The 18,212-nt window shown below is 38.8% G+C and overlaps 1 protein-coding gene across 1 annotated transcript; it reads left to right on the top strand.

Annotated features, from left to right (window-relative positions):
* Positions 1-136: 136 nt before the first annotated feature.
* Positions 137-17,323, top strand: LOC103481684 (plexin domain-containing protein 1-like). Its single transcript, XM_008437325.3, has 13 exons — positions 137-739; positions 10,848-11,014; positions 13,901-14,044; positions 14,127-14,196; positions 14,352-14,474; positions 14,571-14,689; positions 14,772-14,871; positions 15,280-15,375; positions 15,457-15,538; positions 15,619-15,679; positions 15,763-15,886; positions 16,312-16,472; positions 16,585-17,323. The coding sequence occupies exons 1-13, from the start codon at positions 664-666 to the stop codon at positions 16,708-16,710; spliced, it is 1,449 nt and encodes a 482-aa protein (XP_008435547.1). The 5' UTR covers positions 137-663; the 3' UTR covers positions 16,711-17,323.
* Positions 17,324-18,212: the final 889 nt, after the last annotated feature.

Raw genomic sequence — 18,212 nt, 5'->3', positions numbered from 1 at the left:
TCTGCACTGACGGAAAGCATAAATAAAATGTTCTTAAGAATTTGTCTAACCACTAAAAACTTTTTTTTTTTTAAACAATCCACCGGGGAAGTACTTTTCAAGATGTGGGCTACGGTTTCAGCGCGTAACGGTTTCAGCATGCTTCCACGTGGGGGAGACATGCACCTTCCACCTCACACTCTTGAAATCAGAGCAAAAATAAAACTGAAGAAACGTCTGAATATGTCCTTACTAGAAAAGTGTTGCTCAAACCTGGAGCACTTTCTCTGAAACGGTCAGGAATTCAAGCACAGGGAGGAAAAACGACAGCCTTAAGAGAGAGTGGGAGTGGAGAGAAGAGGAGAGACCTCACACTGAAGCTTCCAGCTGTTTATTATCTCCTTTTGCAACCATGGATTCATCACCACAAGATTTACTCTGAGAGCCTGAAGAGGACGCAGGCTAGAGAAGGGAGATAGACAGAGGAGGGAGAAAAGCGGGAAACCCCTGGGTGAAGAAGTGAGGAGAAAGCAGCTGTGAGAAGGAGGAGAACAAACAGCAAGGAAAAGGTAGGGGACAGCAGGAGCGAGGCGTCCGTTTTTCCACGCAACGCAGGAAGACAAACGGAAAAAGAAGGAGAGGGGCAATAAAAGTAAGGGACGGAGGGAGAAGAGCTGTCCTGACATGGGGCTTTGTGCTGTTCTTCTCATCTGTCTGTCCCAGGCTGAGCTCGGGAGAGTCTGGGCCCAAGAGTGCAAAGGTAAGCCAAATAACTTCATATTTTAACTGACTTCCTGCGAAAACAGACAGTTTGCTGCTGCTTTAAAAATCTCTGAAAGCAGAAATAATAATAATAAAAAAAAAAAACTGATTTCAAACTGCCACAATCAGCGCTATTTTTAAAACACCCTTTGGGACGTTTTGTTGATTTGCATATATGAGAATTTGCCAAGTGTTAACAGGTCCCATATATTTGCTTCAAATTGCCAAGATAAGTCGTGTGTGAGGCTATGCTTAACCTCAGAGTTTTGCTCCAGAAACAGAAAAAAAAGTGTTGTGTTGAGTGAAATATTATCTGAGGTTAACCAGTCATTTTAGGAATTGAGGTTCACTGCAAAGCAAGGAAGCTTTGAAGGCCGAGCTGATTGTTATTTTAACTGCAGAGTTTATTTCCGTTTTCTTTTCCCGAATTTCATAATAAAATGCCCACCTGTTCTGTGCATTATGCTTCATACTCCTCTCTCATCCTGTCAGCGAGTGTCAGTGAGTGTGTGCATGTATTTCTGTTCTCCTCAGAGGTACATTATTTTTAGCCAGCCCCCGTTCCTCCGCTGCTGTTCCTATGCCGACAATCAGCGGTGCTCCAGTTTTTCTGGCCTCTCCTGTGGTCCCAGTTTCTCTGATCAAGGGCCCAGCTCTGCAGAGGACGACCCAATGCACAGAGAACCACAGAGGCGACCCTTCCGCATATACAGAACCTCTGAAAAGTTCGGAACTCTTAAAAGTAGCTCACTGGGACCTATTTGATGCGGTGGGACGAACACAAAGAAGTGTGCAGTTCTGATAAGGAAAGATGATATGCAGTTTTCAACATGTTTTACAAATAAAAATCTCAGCAGTGTGGCATGCATTTCCATTCACCTGTTTGTTGATACTATATAAAAAACAACTTTTTGCTGGAGTTCCAGGTGGCAGTCATCTATGTCTCTGTCAGGTATGCATATTTTGAGACTAAAATCTGACGACGATGTGCATCTTTGAAGAGCGGCTTTCAAGTATAACCAGAAGTTTCAAGCTAGATATAGACCTGGACTTTGGCTTGATCATTTTAAAACTTGAACATACTTTTGCCAACTCTGGCTGTTGTGCTTAGAGTTGCTATTCTGCCTGAAGTCTCGAGTATTTTGCCACCTCCAACATTATTTCCCCCAGGATTTAGCTCCATCCGTCTTTTCATCAGCTCTGATCAGCTCCCTGAAGGTGCTAAAGAAAAGCATCCCATCAGCATAATAAAATCACTCACCATGAGTCTCTGAAAGGGATTTTATAAATTGATCCAGAGAGCCGTTGTCCACACCAGGTGTGGATGATGACTCAAATTTAGTAACTAGTGTAAAGATTAAATTGCACTTCTTGTGGTTTTGCATCAACACTGACTTTCTTCAAGAACTCCAGATTTTGAGGATTGCACAACTATTGGGGAGTGCATGACTAATAGCTGTCCTGTTAGCAGATTTTCCCACCACAGTTGGGGATTTCTCCAGCTCCTTCAGAGTTACCATGTGCCTCTTGGCTGCTTTTCAGATAAATGTTCTTCTGGTCTTGGCAGAAATTTGCAGCGGTGCCATGTTGCTTCTGATTTTCGGATAATGGATTGAACAGTGCTATGTGAGATGTTCAGACCTTGGAATCACACCTTATCGCTGAACCCTGCTTTCGACATCTCCATAACTTTAACCCTAAAACTGTCTGCTGTGTTCCTTGGTGTTCTTGATGCTGTTAGTTTACTTATGTTCTCTAGCAAACCTCTGAGGGCTTCACAGATCAGCTGTATTCATTCTGATATTAGTTTCTATACAGGCAGACTACAGGGTGACTTCTGAAAGCAGCTGGTGGCTCTTGATTTTTTTAATTAAAGTATCAGAGCAAGTGGCATTGAATACGTAAGCCCCACTTTTGAGATTTATATATATATATATATATATATATATATATATATATATATATATATATATATAGTAGTGTCTGGCTGCTAACGACATTGCTAATAATAGGTAATCAGCTGAAATCCCAGTAATCAGTAGTTAATTTCTGACCCCTCACAGACGACTGCAGTTTAAGCTAGATGTCTTTTACAAATCATTTAATTCTCCAGCTGGGTTACAGGACCGGACTGAACCATTAAGACGGGCTGCACATCTGCAATTGATCAGCAGTAAAAAAAAAAAAAAAAAAGAAAAAAAAAATGCAACAGTGAAAGGTTCACCAGAGGGCAACTCTCTCTGTGCACCAGTTCAGGCAGATTGTCTCGTTTTACTGATACAGGTAGGCACTTCTGATCCTTGTGATTCAGCTGAAACCATCTCATTCTGCTATTATGCTCGGTTTTTCAAGAACGTTTCATCATGCCCGCTAGCAAGTCCCCTGCCTACACATGCAAGTCATATGTGTCCGAACTGATATCCTGTTTGCGCGTTAAAATCCGAACTTTATTTGAAAAAGCTGCTAGAATCGCAAGAGGACGGAAAATGTAGTGCTGCACTGCTTCCAGCTAACTGCTAACATGTGCGCCGCAGTATGCTGTAGTAGTCTCATAGCACTAATAGTTTATTACAGTAAGCACATGCTTTTAGCGTGTTGCTATTTGCACATCAGCAATAATCGTCACGAGCCTCCCGGGCTGCCAAGAGTGCCATCTGAGTTGCAGACGTTTGGCCTCACAGCAAAGTGTGACACAAATCGGAGAAAAGAAACAAAGCAACAAGCTAAAGTTTGTGCCATCACTGGAGGTCTTTCTTTCCAAAGTGTATCGCTCTCTATTGATAATCTGTTGGGACTTTTAGGTTAGAAAGACACTAAATATAAAAACAGTCTTGTCTTGTCCTAAATTAAAGAGCAGTAATTCAAGTAAATTGCTCCTTTCTACTGTTACACAAATGTGCAGCTGGCCACCTTGATTTAACTGCCAGTAATAAAATACTAGTTTTCCTCCTTGTGTTTATGCAATCAAGACCTTGGTGGTTTGGCAGGTCGGATTGCAATTGCTTCCAGTGCCTTCCACCCTTATGGGCTCTCCTGGTAAGGATGTGTAAGAAAAAAAAAAAAAGCAAATGTTTATGTCTGTAATCTCAAACTGCATAATTTGCAAAAATCCAAATGTGAGTGTATTCATTCATTGTTAGGATTATTAAAGTGTCACTTGTTATTTCATGGGAGTTATTAAACAACATTGACCAATGAGTTGTCTCCTTTGAGGTCAATGTTTAGTCACTGCCTGCATAGTTTGTTAGTTGTTTTTTTTCATAAGTGACAATAGGATGAATTTTGAGATAAATAGATTGGCTGGGGCCTCGTTTGCCCCAATGCTACTCTGATCTGTGTCCCTCTTAATTTATACGCCTGTCAAACTCTCACCAATGGTTATGAGACATGGGTAATGATCAAAACAATAAGATCAATAAAGATTTTGATGGATTTGATAAGGGCAACACAGTTTTTATCCCCCTACTTTAAACTATCCCATGTGACAGGAGTGAAAGGGTTACTGCTTTTAATGGTTATAAAGCGATTACTACTACTATTTAATTAGTATTAATTAAATTGGGATGAAAACTGTATTTAGTTACATTTAAAAAAATCAAATGTTGCAATGATTGTCCATCAAACACATTTTATCAGATGTTCTCCGTCGTTGTAACTTTTATAAGAAATGTTTTTTTTTACAGATCTGCAAAAACTGTCATCATATTGTGACAGTATGCTATGAGACAGATAGTCATCATCATCATCGTCACACTTTTTCCATATAAGACTCCAAAAAGATAAGCCTGACACCAGTAGAGTTTTATGCTGAAAACATTATAAAGCTTCTCTGAAATATTCTTTTGATTGTCTCTACTGAAACATAATCCTGAAATTTCACAGGAAAAAAAATGACTTCAGTTTTGCTTTAGGGATTAAAACAGCTGCCAAATCTGAAAATAAACAGCAGTTATCAAAATACCATTTATTTGATGATTTTTAATACCTGTGGTTTAAATTTATAGTCATTTTTAAACGGCACATTCTGATCTATTACTGCTCTGCACCCATTTGCACATTGGAAATCCCATCCTTGGCATTAAAAAACTGATGATGATCATCTCCAAATCAGAAATAGAAAACAGTTCAGGGCATTAAAGTTCATCATTCAAATCAGATGGCTTCTAAACTCTGAGTGTGATTGATTTACACGTTTGTGGACGTAATTTTTCCATCATCTTTTCTTTTTTGGTTCCTTATCATTCCAGCTGCTCGTGTTTGTGGTTGTGTGTTGTGGATACTGCTGTTTCTGAGCACACGGTGCCAAATGGATTCCTCCTGCACTGTAAGCTCCGATCTGATTTCAACACTTGTCACCGTTTTGAAATTTAAAACAATACACATAACCACCCTTTTAGACACTAATAAAACAGGAGTGTTGCGTTCTGCAATGTCAGACTTGTAGGTAACTCATTGCTATGTGATTCCTAATAGTAAAAGTTACCAAAAGAAGATTCTGGATTTAGATTGACTAATATCTCCACTTCAAAATGTGAACAGTGTGCAATGGCCTTTTTGTCTCCGGAGCAAAAATACAGGCCCTTTTGTTTTCTTTTGATAGTTCTGCAGATAATTCCCATTTCCCTTCCAAGTGCATTCCTTTATTCCCTGTTCCCTCACTTAAACGTGTTGTGAATTGACTGATAAAAGATTACTTTCAGAAGGAATATGTTCGGATAAAGGACCTTGTCCAGTTGACCAGACTGAAAGGCCATCAGCTTTAGTGTTAGTTTAGGAGCATACAAATCCAGAACATTGTCTGTAAAAACTCACATTAAGATTATAATAAGGGTACCTAATAAGTTATGGTTATTATAATATTACAAATGAATGCTTAATCAGAGAAACTAAAAAGCTTTTATATGTGATTTTGACATTTGAACTTGAGATGGTGTAAAATGTGTAACTGCAATTAAAGATCACTGATGTTGTGTTGGAGGTAAATGGTAGGTGAAAGGTTAGGGAAAAGCAGAAAACACTGCTTCCACTGTATCGTGATCAAAAACAATGACCCTGGGGTCCAAGAAAAACCATTAAATTCTGTCTAGTCTGTAACAATTGCTCGTTATTAAAAGGGAGAGAGCTGCCTTTAGTAAAAGTGATTATTGAGGTTAGGTAACTGCGAGAGCTACTCATCTGATTGCCTTAATAATTGAAAAGGGTGATAACTTTTGGACTGGAGGCAGTTAGAGGCTAGACGAGTCCTCCCGTCACCGGCTTATACAGAATGTCTTCTAGACTATCTATGGAGTAAAGGTTTCAGGATCTAGAGACTTTCCTGACCCGTTAGTTGGAGAGCTGGTCAATAGTCAGTCCATGAGAATTGAGAGGATTAAGGTGGGGCTGGCTATTGCGCAATAACACTTCCTATCCTCTAAAACTAGCCTGTCAGTTTGTCCTCTGACCATTAACAAGGCACTTTTTTGTCCACTTGCTAGAATAATTTTCTTTAGCTATCCAGTGCAGCATTTGGATGCATCCCTGCTCCAACACATCTGAATCAAATGAATGGTTTGCAAAACTTGCTGACATCCTCAATTATGTCATTTAGCTTTATGATTTAGGTGTGTTGGAGCAGGGACCCATCCAGAAGTCACAGGCCATTGGCGCTGAAGGACCGAAGTTGCAAACCTGCGCTATAAACCCACAAGATGGCTGTGTGTCAGTTTTAGATGATCACTAGATTTTAAAATACTTCAGTTTTTCTGGCACCAACAAACATGCCATGCTGAAAGTCACTTAAAACGCCTTTCTTCCTGTTCTAATGCTCAGTTTGAGCTTTCGCAAGTCATCTTCACCCCTTCTAGATTCCTAAATGCATTTGTGTTTGCAGGCAAATAAACGGGAGTACTTAATAAAGTGGCACAGTGATTGTCGGGCCTGTAAAGTTGATTAGATGTTTATTAAAATGAACATTCTGAAAAAGAAATATTAAACTGAGATTTTTGGAAAAAAAAAACAAGCAAGAGCAGAAGGTCTGGAGTGAATAACCAGAATCTGTACATTTATAGCTGCCGTATATGGCTGAACATGCCGTGTCCCACTTTGAAGCGAGTCCCAACACCCACCAGATTTGCAAGTGTGTTGCTGCATTGCAGACACATCTGAGGAGGCCGATAAAATGGACACCGCTGCCACGCAGGTGACTCAAAATAGCGAATGCACATTTGTAATCACACCATATGAGCCTGCAGGATTAGAGCTTTGATTCCCAGTTAGGTCAGCACTCCTGGCACAGAGAGATATGTTGGAAATAAAAAATAAAAAAAGGGAAAAATCTGGCATTGTGCAGCTATAAAAGCATATAGCTTAACCACATTGCCAGTTATGAGCGCTCTGAATTTAGAGAGAAAAAAAAAAGAATCATGCGTTTAGTTGCAGCAACATCACAGAGTGAATATTTACAGTGCTGATATTTGCAACTTACCAGCAGAATTGTTCCATCTGTCATTTGAATTATTAGGCTTCCGGGACTTGATTCCACTGCACCAGGATGTTTTTATATTTTCGACAGTTTGCACATTCTCCATGCAGCGTCCATATGCACATGTGTCTGCCAGACCTCGAGCGACTAAAGTCTTATCAAGTCAAGTCAAAGCAGGGCTCGTTCCGTAGATGTGTTTTTGATAGAAGCTTCCCCAAGCAGTAAGATGAATTTGGGTATATTTCAAAGCAAAAATGAAGTTCGGTCCCCACAAAGTTTAGAAAACCAACTTAAAGTGACCCATTAAATGAAAGCATTACAACGTGAGGGGCATTAGAATATAGTCAGAAAGAGTTCTTTGAAAGAAGGCAGCACCTATCCTGCAAGAAGTAATTTATTGTGCCTGATCTACCACTTCTAGTGTCCATTCTTCTTAAAAGTCCACTTCATCTTTTTTTTCTGTGTTGTTTGACATCTTCAAAGTTCTTCAGTGACGGTGAAGTGTGTCAATCTGACCCAATTAGGAAGCCTCATGCTCTGAAGCTGGGGAAAAAAGCTTCCACTGTATCATGATCATACAAGACTCCTCATTAAAGTCGTCTCCCCTGAGTCTATGGCAGCCTCTCTACATTTCATTTTCTTGTCCCATTTTGTCTATTGGAGAGCCCTCGTTATACTAATTTACTGGTTTATTTTATTTTACTTTATTTTTGAGTGTCCCTTTGTTCCTTTTAGATGTGGAAATTAAGTGGCAGGGATATGGTTGAACAAAGAGTCATGCTGTAATATTATTTTCAGATAATAGTTTTCTTTTTCCTAATAATCCTTCCAAATAGGACATGCTTGTTCAATCTGTTTTCAATTGTCACTTGTGAATTATCTTTCATACTTTACAATTTTTGACTTTAATCTGAATCTGATCTGAATCAAGTGCAATACATATATTCACATATACTTATACAGACACTATTTTTGTCAATAAAAAAATACCTTCATAGGTATTTTTCATACCTTCATTCAATCTGAACTTCATAATACCATGCATTCGGACATGGTATCTGAATATGAAGTAAAAAGGTAGTCCAATCATTTGACTCAGGTGTATTGGAGCAAGGATGGATCTAAAAGTCGCAGGACAGTAGCTCTTGACTTGGAGACCCTTTCTAGGTTGTTGGAAAGGAGGTGTTGACTGATTGTTGAAACCTCACATCCAGGAGAAGCAGTAAGGCTTTCGTCCCGGTTGTTGAACCAGGCATTTGCCAATGTTCATAAGACATAGATTGTGAAGGAAAGAACAATATTCTGGACACCGGCGGCCAAAATAAGCTTCCTCCGTTGGATGGAATGATATGGAGAGAATCTCCGTTATCCAAGGGGAAGCTCGTAATTGAGTCATTGATTCTCTACATCGAAAGGCGTCAGATAAGATTGTTCCAGTATCTGATCAGCATGCCACCTGGGTGGCTTCCTTTTGGGGGATTTCTGAGTATGTTGAACTGGTGGACATTCCAGGGCTGCTCTGCAATATGCTGCAGGCACTATATTCCCCTTTAGAGCTGGAAATGATCTGAATTTATATTGGTTTTTATTTATTTTTATTTTTTCCTGCCCTCTGTCATGTACAAAATATCAGCAAATTACTTGAAGTTGATAACAGCTCTCTCAAAAGAAAGGATTCTCCTGCATGTCTGGCTACAATGTTAGCTTCAGTTTAAACTTCTTTGTTTCCCCCTCCTTGTTGGAATCAATCAAAGCAATGAGTGTTTGACTGTAGCTGCAGTTTGACTGCACATTTTGCATTGCCCTTCATTTACCATATGTGTAACATTAGACTTAAGTGATGTTTTAGGGCTGCACAATATGCTGAGAGAAAACCCACTAAAGATAAACCTACCAGAGTTTAATTAAAGCAGGACACATATCCTCTAAAATATGCTTTGGCAGACGCTTTGCTGTAGTGCAGTTAAACCCTCTCGTCTTCTGATTATGCAGCCACCAAGCTACTGCTTTACAACATTTCTCAAGACTTCTTCTCCTCCCTGAATAAATCATCACATGAATCTTTTCTTTTTATTTCTCAATTTATGCCATGAAATTCAACATAAACTAAAAAAAAAAGTTATAAGCATAAGCGAGAGCCTTGAACTATTATACCATTCAAATTGTTTAGAAATTGTTTTATGCTCCTTTTCATATTGCTGGGCAACAGTTGAGTCCCTCAAGTCATTGCCAATGTTTTTCCACCTTGGCACTGAACACACTTGAATACTCCAGTTGAAACTCTTAAGTTTTATAAAAAGTGCTCACATTTGCTGCTGATCAAGTATTGGAGGCATTGAAATAGCAGCAGTTGGATTCTACTTCCCTTCTTCATTCCTATGGAAGCAGCGAGATTATTAGGTTCTATCCCAGTTTTACCATTTGTTGTTACTGCTAAAAATAATAGAGTAGAAACCTGATAAACACCAAACAATTTATTGTATGTACTAATAGGTAAAGCCGCAAGAGTAGGATTGGACCTGGAAAAAAAGTTTCCTTTTGGAGCAAACCTTGTATGTTTTACATTAATATTCTTCAAGAGACACAACAAAGCTGTGGCTTTTCACAAACATACAATATTGTTAAGACTGGGAAAGATCAAAATCCAGAGTATCACCAAATAATATAGTAAACACATTTTAAGTGGTATACACAGGCCCACTCCAGGGGGTCTCGGCCTCCAGCTCTCTTTAGCCTCCATACAGCAACTTTGAGAGGCATCTCAGCTCCACCACTTCTAAACCAAATGGCTGGATTACTTTCACAGCATGTCATCCAGTTTTACAAAGGCCTGGTAATTAGCAAATAATTAGCTTCAGGTGTGTTGGAAAAGCCATGTCTCTAAAAGTTTCAGGATAGAAGCTCTCAGGGATCAGAGTTGGGTACCCTAACCAAAGGAGATTGAACTTTGGACTCATTCTTGTCATAACCCCACGCACCTCTCTCTCTCTCGAAATTAATTCAGCTAATTTATCAATAAACAAGTGGCACAAAAAAGTGAGTAAACTGAATGTAATCCCTCAGCTTTTCAGTGAACACTGGAGAGATATTCACCCAGTTGGACAAGTGGTTGAATCTATTAATCTTGAAGGATGAGTCACGGATCTGCTAGAAATAAATCGAGGCATCCAGCTAAAATCTGTTGAGCAGATGTCATGAAAGCACAAATCTATTGTTGGTGGTCAGCAAAAAATTTGAATCCATACACAGACAAAATACTTTTTAGAATGTGTTTGGTGCATAAAAAGCCTTGTTTCGACAAAACTACACACAATGAATATCTGAGGTTTGAACGAGGTCAATACTGTGTTGTTAGGTAAGATGTTTTAGTTAATAATGAATCATGACCCATTCTGCTTGACAGATGGAAAGATATGTCACTGTGTTTTTTTTTGTTTTTTTTTGCTCCATTTGAGCAGTTCGTTGCTGGAAGATCTCTAAACGTAGATTTTATTTTTCCTGGGAAAGTTGGCCCATAAGTGATCCATATCATGGTAACTAATTAAGCGCAGATGTGAGCGCAGGATGTGAAAGCCAAACTTGTTTAACGTGAATCATTCTGTGTTGATGCAGTTCGGTCTCTGTAATTCACGTCTTGTTCTAGATGCATACAGAGGGACTGCTCTGAGGACGGATGGAGACGCAGCCAGTTTTCAACGAACCAGGGGAGACCGGCAGAACCAACAGAAACACAGAGAAGCCCGCAATGCACAGGCTGAAGGAGGAGGAGTTGATATCAGTCCCCTTCCAGACAACATGACCCGTACAGTGGTGAGATGCTCATGGCCCTGCATTTTTGAACATCCGTTTTCTCCTAAATTATCTAGAAATTGGGTGGATAATCTCTTTTAGGTCTTTCATTATGGGGACATTCCTCAGAAGGCTGAGAAAAACACTGCAGGAAATTACAAAAAAAAAAAAAATACTGACCAGTGATCCACCAATCAGTTGGCCAGAGAAGTGAGAAGTTTTCTCAGGTCAGATCTGTCAGCTGATCGGCAGGTCAAAAACTGCTAAGGGTAGAATAAATCATTGTGCATAACAAAAGAAAATCAAGATAATCTACAAACAACATCTATTAGTTTATTTAAAGAACACAATAGTAAAAGTGTGGTGTATTCACACAATCTTCTGTTATGATAGTGTATTTATTTCTATGACTATTGCTACAAATAACACAGGGTAAATTTAGAATCCCACATTAGCTCTGCTGCTAACTTCTGGGTAAATAAATAACTTTATGGAAACTTTACAAAAAAAGATTCACATTGCAACAGCTTAAATTGAAGATGTAGTCACAGGTGTCACCTTGTGCAACGTCTAATTGAAGTATAACTGAATGGTAAATGGGGATTATACATATCAAGTACCCTCTTTACTTGGGAAGCTAAGGCTTCAGTTAAGCTAATCTTGAAGCAGTTAACAGATGTCTGCTTCATTCAATCTGCACATACCTGATGTGGTTTAATTTGTGTCTAATGTGCTAGACTCTTCTTTCACCCCAGTCGGCCTCAGTAAGATTCAATCCAAATAAAATACACTGTACGTTTCTCCCTTTCCTTTCATTTCAAATTGAAAACAGACAAACTCCTCAACCTGCCAACTCGCACTGTTTGTTCTAAGCGTGGTCGTCCACGAGTATGTGCGGCCGTGCACATCCGTGGTCGTAAATGACTCACTCGGACAAGTTCACAAGAGCTCCTGCTGTTCTGTTGCTGTTTGTGATTTTAGAGACGTATTGGACCCTAATTACATAGAATCACCATTGGGCCTCCATAGGATTTTTTTTTTGTTGCTTATGTTACTTATGTTGTTAAAATAGAAATGGCTTTTAAGTATTTATTGAAAAGCATAAATAAAAAAAAATAACATTTATTAAAAAAAGAACAAATATATATCCCACTGCTAACATATTATTTAAGATATGCCAATTTAATCTAAAATAATAAGTAAATTATTATTCCGAATACACAAACATAGAAATTAAAAATCCAATACACGTTTAGTAATAGTTATTAATTATTGTCACTTCTGTTTTATAGTGTACTTCAAGTATGAGAAGCTTAAAATAGATGCTTAATTAATTGGGCTATCTAGTCAAGTTACCAGTTGGCCTCCAGCTACTTAACAGAGATGCCACTCATAGATTCAGAAAGCATTACCTTAATAATAGTGAGCAGTGGTACTCATTTAGTTTTCACAACATATATTTCCAAGCAAACAAATTGCCTTCTTTCGTCCAGCTGACTGCTTAGCAAAAGATGAGTGATGGTCAGTTTTATTCCTGCATTCTCCACTCAAAACTTCCAATAACTTTTTCTGGAATTTCTTTAGAAGCAGTACAAAACCCTAGAAACAGTCTGATGGGAAATTCTAGCGCTACTTCAAAAACTCAACTCTATAAAACCAGGGTTGTGCTGCTAACCAGCCCATACCACCACGAATCCAAACCGGGGTTATTCAAGAAATCCGTCAGCTGTGTATATTATTCATTTCCCTACCTAGAAAACACAAACGCCACCCAGAAAAAAAACACAAAAAAAACAGGCCGGTGTCAGGCATTGAAGATGAAAGCTAAAAGTGGGTCGCTTGCTGTATGTGGAGCAGCCGGAGAGGTTGGGAGAGCTCTGCATTTAACTGCTCCACTTTCTGAGCCAAGACTAAACCCCAGAACCATTGCTCTCTGTCACCTTGAAGTGCACCATACATTAATAATGCCATCAGTGCTGGAGATCTGTGTGCAGACATAAAGGTATGTTGACATAGCTATTTGTGTAAAGTGTAAACAGCTCCCCCATGTGGAAACGTATGGGGGGAATGATGAACCAGAAGGCTCAGAGAGGTTTTTCAGAAATGTCTTGCAGCTCAAAACAGGTTTAATGTTCAAAATGTTTATCAGTTTTCAATAATAAGTCTCATATTCCATAAATATGAACAGAAACCCCAGAGAAATGAGGACATACTTTTAAGCTAACAATAGGATCACTTGGCCAGATGATCAACTTTGACTTTCTTTGACTTGTCCTCATACTTAATAGGTTTAAACATCTGTTTTTCTGTCATGAATGTCTTGAAACTGAACAGTGATAATGAAAACATTGTATTATTGCTGACAGGTCCACTATTGTCCAGAGAAAAAATGTAGCCTTTAAGATAAAGTGGTAATAAGTATGTCTGAAAAAAAAAAAGCACAAGGAGTCACATTTGCAATTTACAACAAGAAATAAATTTTTTTTTCCCAACATACAACATTAGTGGAAAAAAAATTAACATTGCACATTGTCCTCAATAGACCATCCCACGGTGGTAAAACACAGTGGTGGCAGCATCACTCAAGTGGGGTGCTTTTCTCAAGCAGAGACACGAAAGCTGGTCATCATTACTGGGAGGATAATGAAACTAAATACATGGTAAGACTGGAAGAAAACCAGTTAGATTTTGCAAAATATTTGAAACTTGGGTTCACCTTTCAGTAGAACAACAACCCTAAACGTTCTGACAAGACAAACAATTAGAAATCATAACTAGTTTACAACGAAATTCATACAGAAGTTAATTTCCTAAAATAATTCAGCCTAAACCTGCTTTAAGTACTTTCAAAGAAAGCAACCTTTTCCCTTAATGTTTGTTTTTTGTTTGTTTGTTGTTGTTTTTCAGGAGGACTCTCAAAAATACTACATATGGGAGAGTTTTGGTCCAACAGACAAAAAAACTGAACTGTTGTGGGTTGACCTGAACAATCTGCATAAAAGTCAAGTCAGAATCCACGGCATCCTGTCCAACACACACCGACAGGCTGCGGTGAGATGACCAGATCCTCATGTAAATAATTTACTCCCATGAGTTCAACCGGAACTGAGATTTTTTTTTCCCATTTTCACAGAGAGTGGCACTCTCCTTTGATTTCCCTTTCTATGGACACAACATCAGGCAAATTATTGTAGCAACGGGGGGTAAGTATGATGTTGCTGTAACGACAAATGTCAACAGATGCCTGGTCACACCTGTGATAAATGTTTGATTGGTGATTCATCCGACAATACAAAGTAGTAACACATTTCAGTCCTTCATGTAAGACTCGCTTCTTTCGATCTGTTCTCGTCATAAGGGTTCATCTTCATGGGCGAGATAACTCATCGGATGCTGACTGCAACACAGTACGTAGCGCCCCTTATGGCCAACTTTGACCCCAGCTTCTCTACAAACTCCACAGTGAGGTATATGGACAACGGTAGGTAGGAGTTTTTCAAGGAGACATATGATGCTCAAGAGCTTTTTCAGATCCTCCAATGGCTGGACTTTTTTTTTTTTTTGTGGCTCTGCTCAGGTACTCTGTTTGTGGTGCAGTGGGACAAGGTGCGACTAAAGGACAGAGAAAATGAAGGACCCTTTACTTTTCAGGCAGCCCTCCACAGTAATGGGAGTATTATTTTCAACTACAGAGAGGTAACTTCAAGACTTCAACTCGTTAGATTTCATTTTGCTAAGCATATTGAAGATAAAACGAACCATTGCCATTTCTTTGAAGGTCCCTGTACCAGTGGAGAAGATTAATTCCACAGAGCATCCAGTTAAAGTTGGACTGTCTGATGCTTTCATGGCAATCCTCCCTGCTTCACAGCTCTCAGGTACTTTCCTAATTGTGAGCATTCATAAGCTTACTGTTTACATAAAACCATACAGTGCAACTCTGCTTATCTTTTAAGGTTATTTTCTGGTACCAGGGTTTGTCAGGCAGACATCGAAACTGATTAAGAGGGTCACCAATCCAATAAAAGCAGCTACTTTAAACAAGCTCCAACATTAGCACTAGGGCTGCACAATAATACTGTTACATGTAGCTGTTCACAAATGCTTTCCATCCAGTCTGACTGAGCTTGAGGTATTTTTGCAAATAAGAACAGGCAGAAACATCAGTCTTAAGATGTGCAAAGGTGACACCCTAGAAGACGTGAAGCTTTGATCAAGAAAGTATTTCTGCAGGAGGTTTAATGGCTACCTATTTGACATGAGAATTGTTGTCATTCATCTTGCAGATGCAAAGCAGCGTACCATCTATGAGTACCATCGTGTTGAGATTGACACCACGAAAATAGTCAGTGGGTCTGCCTTTGAATTCACCCCTCTGCCCAGTAAGAACTGTCTCAAATCTGACTGTAATGGCATCATTATTCTATGTTCTAACAGTGGACTCCTGTGTCTGATTCCCCTAGCTTGTCTACAGCACACGTCCTGTGAACTCTGCCTAGCATCCAACTTGACAACTGGTTGTGGATGGTGCAACACACTCCAGCGGTGAGTTAAAAGCACAATTTATTGATATTTGTTGCCACAGACATCCAATTTGTTCTAATTTGATTGTTTCTGAATTTCAGATGTTCTGATGGCATTGACCGGCACAGACAAGAGTGGCTGGATTACAACTGCCCTGAGGAGGTGAGATTCCCTAAGAGTCATTACATCGCAGAGGTGAGTAGGGTGTCTATTGGTTTATTTCACTCCTGTGTGTGTTAATACAGTCTAAAGGCAAATGTGAAGACTACAACCCTGTGCTGCCTGAGGCAACTATGAGCTCATTCAATAACTTTTCCCCCGAACCAACAACTTCCTTAGCAGACCTCGAAGAGCAGCCAGTCACTAGAGGTGAGTCTCTGCAGATGTTTTGCGAATTTTAAGTATATGAGGTGCAAAATGTGGAGAAAGCTAAACCACTGCTCAAGACTGTTCTGATTTACACCTGATCTTAGTCTGGTCAGTCCAAACATTTAAAAGGGAATTTTCTATGAAATCTATGGCCGGGGGGAGTCAGGAACTGACTACTGAGTAGCTGAGTACAGGGATACAAATCAGTAAATCAGTGCATTATAAAAGTTGACCAAGGTTGGTACTTCAGGTTAAAAAACAAAAGTGAAACTTATATGTAGATTAATTAAACAGAAATAAATTGCAATTGTTTGCACCCATATGTACATATCATAAATGTTTGTGTCTATCTAATTTATTCCACAGACATATTTTTAGAAAAAAATTTTTTGTTTGTTTCCCCCCCCCTCCCCCCATATGCTCAGATATAGAGCCCAGTTCTCCTAACCATAGGGGGATAACAGAGAACACAGCCATCATAGCAGGGGTGGTGGCTGCATTAGTTTTGCTGGTAACGCTAACATTGCTGGCAGTTTACTACATCAACACACACCCCACAGTTGCTCCACCGTTCTACCTCATGCAGGTGAGAGAAAAGAAAAAAAATCCAACAGATTATTAAGAACAAAATCATCGTTTACTAATCATTAACTGCTGTTGTCTTTTTTTTTTGTTTGTTTGTTTGTTTGTTTTTTTAGCGACGCACAAATAACTACTGGCCCTCCATGAAGTTTCGTAACCAAAGCTGTCACTCCACCTACGCTGAAGTCGAACTTGGCGTTCATGAGAAGGAAGGTTTCATCGAAGCAGAGCACTGCTGCTAAATGTCTGGAACTTTTAAAGGGGAGCGTGCCATCTTGAGCAACGTAATGGTACAAAATAAGGAATAAAAAAACCAACAAAAAAAACAGACTTTCAGGCAGATTACTGACACGAGATGTCCTTACTCCAGTCGTTGTGGCTGGACAGTGTTTACTGTACCTGCTCTTGTAGCTCTTCCCAGCTTTCTTTTATCTGTTTTTGCTGTCTTGCCATCACACAGCCATGTGATCCAATGGTTGGGAGGTTAAACAAGATGAAGATGATCTTCTAGACCGATTGATGGAAGTGACCGTCAGGGAATGAATCGAACAAGCCTTTATACTGCAAACCAATGTACAGCTCATCTTAATCTATATGTTCTTCTGTCATCATCCATTTTATGGAGTGTTTTTGTTTGATGAAACTTCTACGCAAGATTTGACTGGTTCATACTGATGCTATGTGGACTTCTCTACAACAGATATCTAGCTATTCAAGTGACAGTGAATTTATTGAGCATCTGAGATTTTTCTTGACAACTATTGTATGGATGGATTTTAGAGTAACCAATGTATGAGAGTTTTCTCTAAAACTTTCTGTTTAAGTGTCTTCTAATAAAAGCTGCGGGACAATGTGGATCTTGATTGCATGTTTAATGAAAACCAGACAACACATTTATTATTCAGACATGTTGGAGCAATATATCAACAGGTGAGTATTGAAGGTAAATGTGTTTCAAGATAGACAAGCCTGTAGGATAAATGTGAGCCTTTATGGAAATCTAAGCTTGGACAGCTAAAGGTTTACTTGTAACACGCATATAAAATCATCCAGGCTAGTGTGAAATTCACACAACCTTGCTTTGGATATAATTTGACAGAGATAAATTACAAATTGGTAAAATTGCATCTATGTAATTGAGTAACAGGGAATAACAATATAACATGATATAAAACTCAAAAAAGCAGATTTTACATATCACCCCCCTTTATTAGATTTTTAAACTTTTGTCAATATTTTACTCAAAAACAAGACGGATATGGCTCTATTTTGTTCCGCCACAAGATGGAGCCAAATGAACACAATCTGAAAAGAATAAAAGCAATGATTGTAATGTATTTAAATAAAATATATATTCTTCATGATTACCGAGCAGTTTTTCATAGTCCTGCTTCTTTACTACAGCTACTAAAAATTGGAAGCTACAAAAAAAAACTACACATTTTTTCATTTGTTTTGCTTATACAAAAATGCAGTATATCCTGTATTATTTGGATTTCACAATTAGATATGAAACTACTTTAATGCTGCTTTCAGATGCGTTTAGAAATTGCAAAAACGCATCTGATCGGAAAGCACACATTATTTGATTTTACAACAGAAATACACCTGGTAAAAATATTTATTGGTATAAACAGCTAAAAAAATAATTGAAAAATGCTACAATAAAATTAAATGTAAGTTGTTTATGTACAAATGAGATCATGCTGTAATTGTATAACTAGTTAAGCGTTTCCCGAAGAAT

This window comes from Poecilia reticulata, chromosome 19 (assembly GCF_904066995.2).
Source record: "Poecilia reticulata chromosome 19, P_reticulata-male-v2, whole genome shotgun sequence".
NCBI lineage: Eukaryota > Metazoa > Chordata > Actinopteri > Cyprinodontiformes > Poeciliidae > Poecilia > Poecilia reticulata.
The sequence above is the reverse complement of the archived record's forward strand: the minus strand, read 5'-3'. Positions and strand labels throughout refer to the sequence as shown.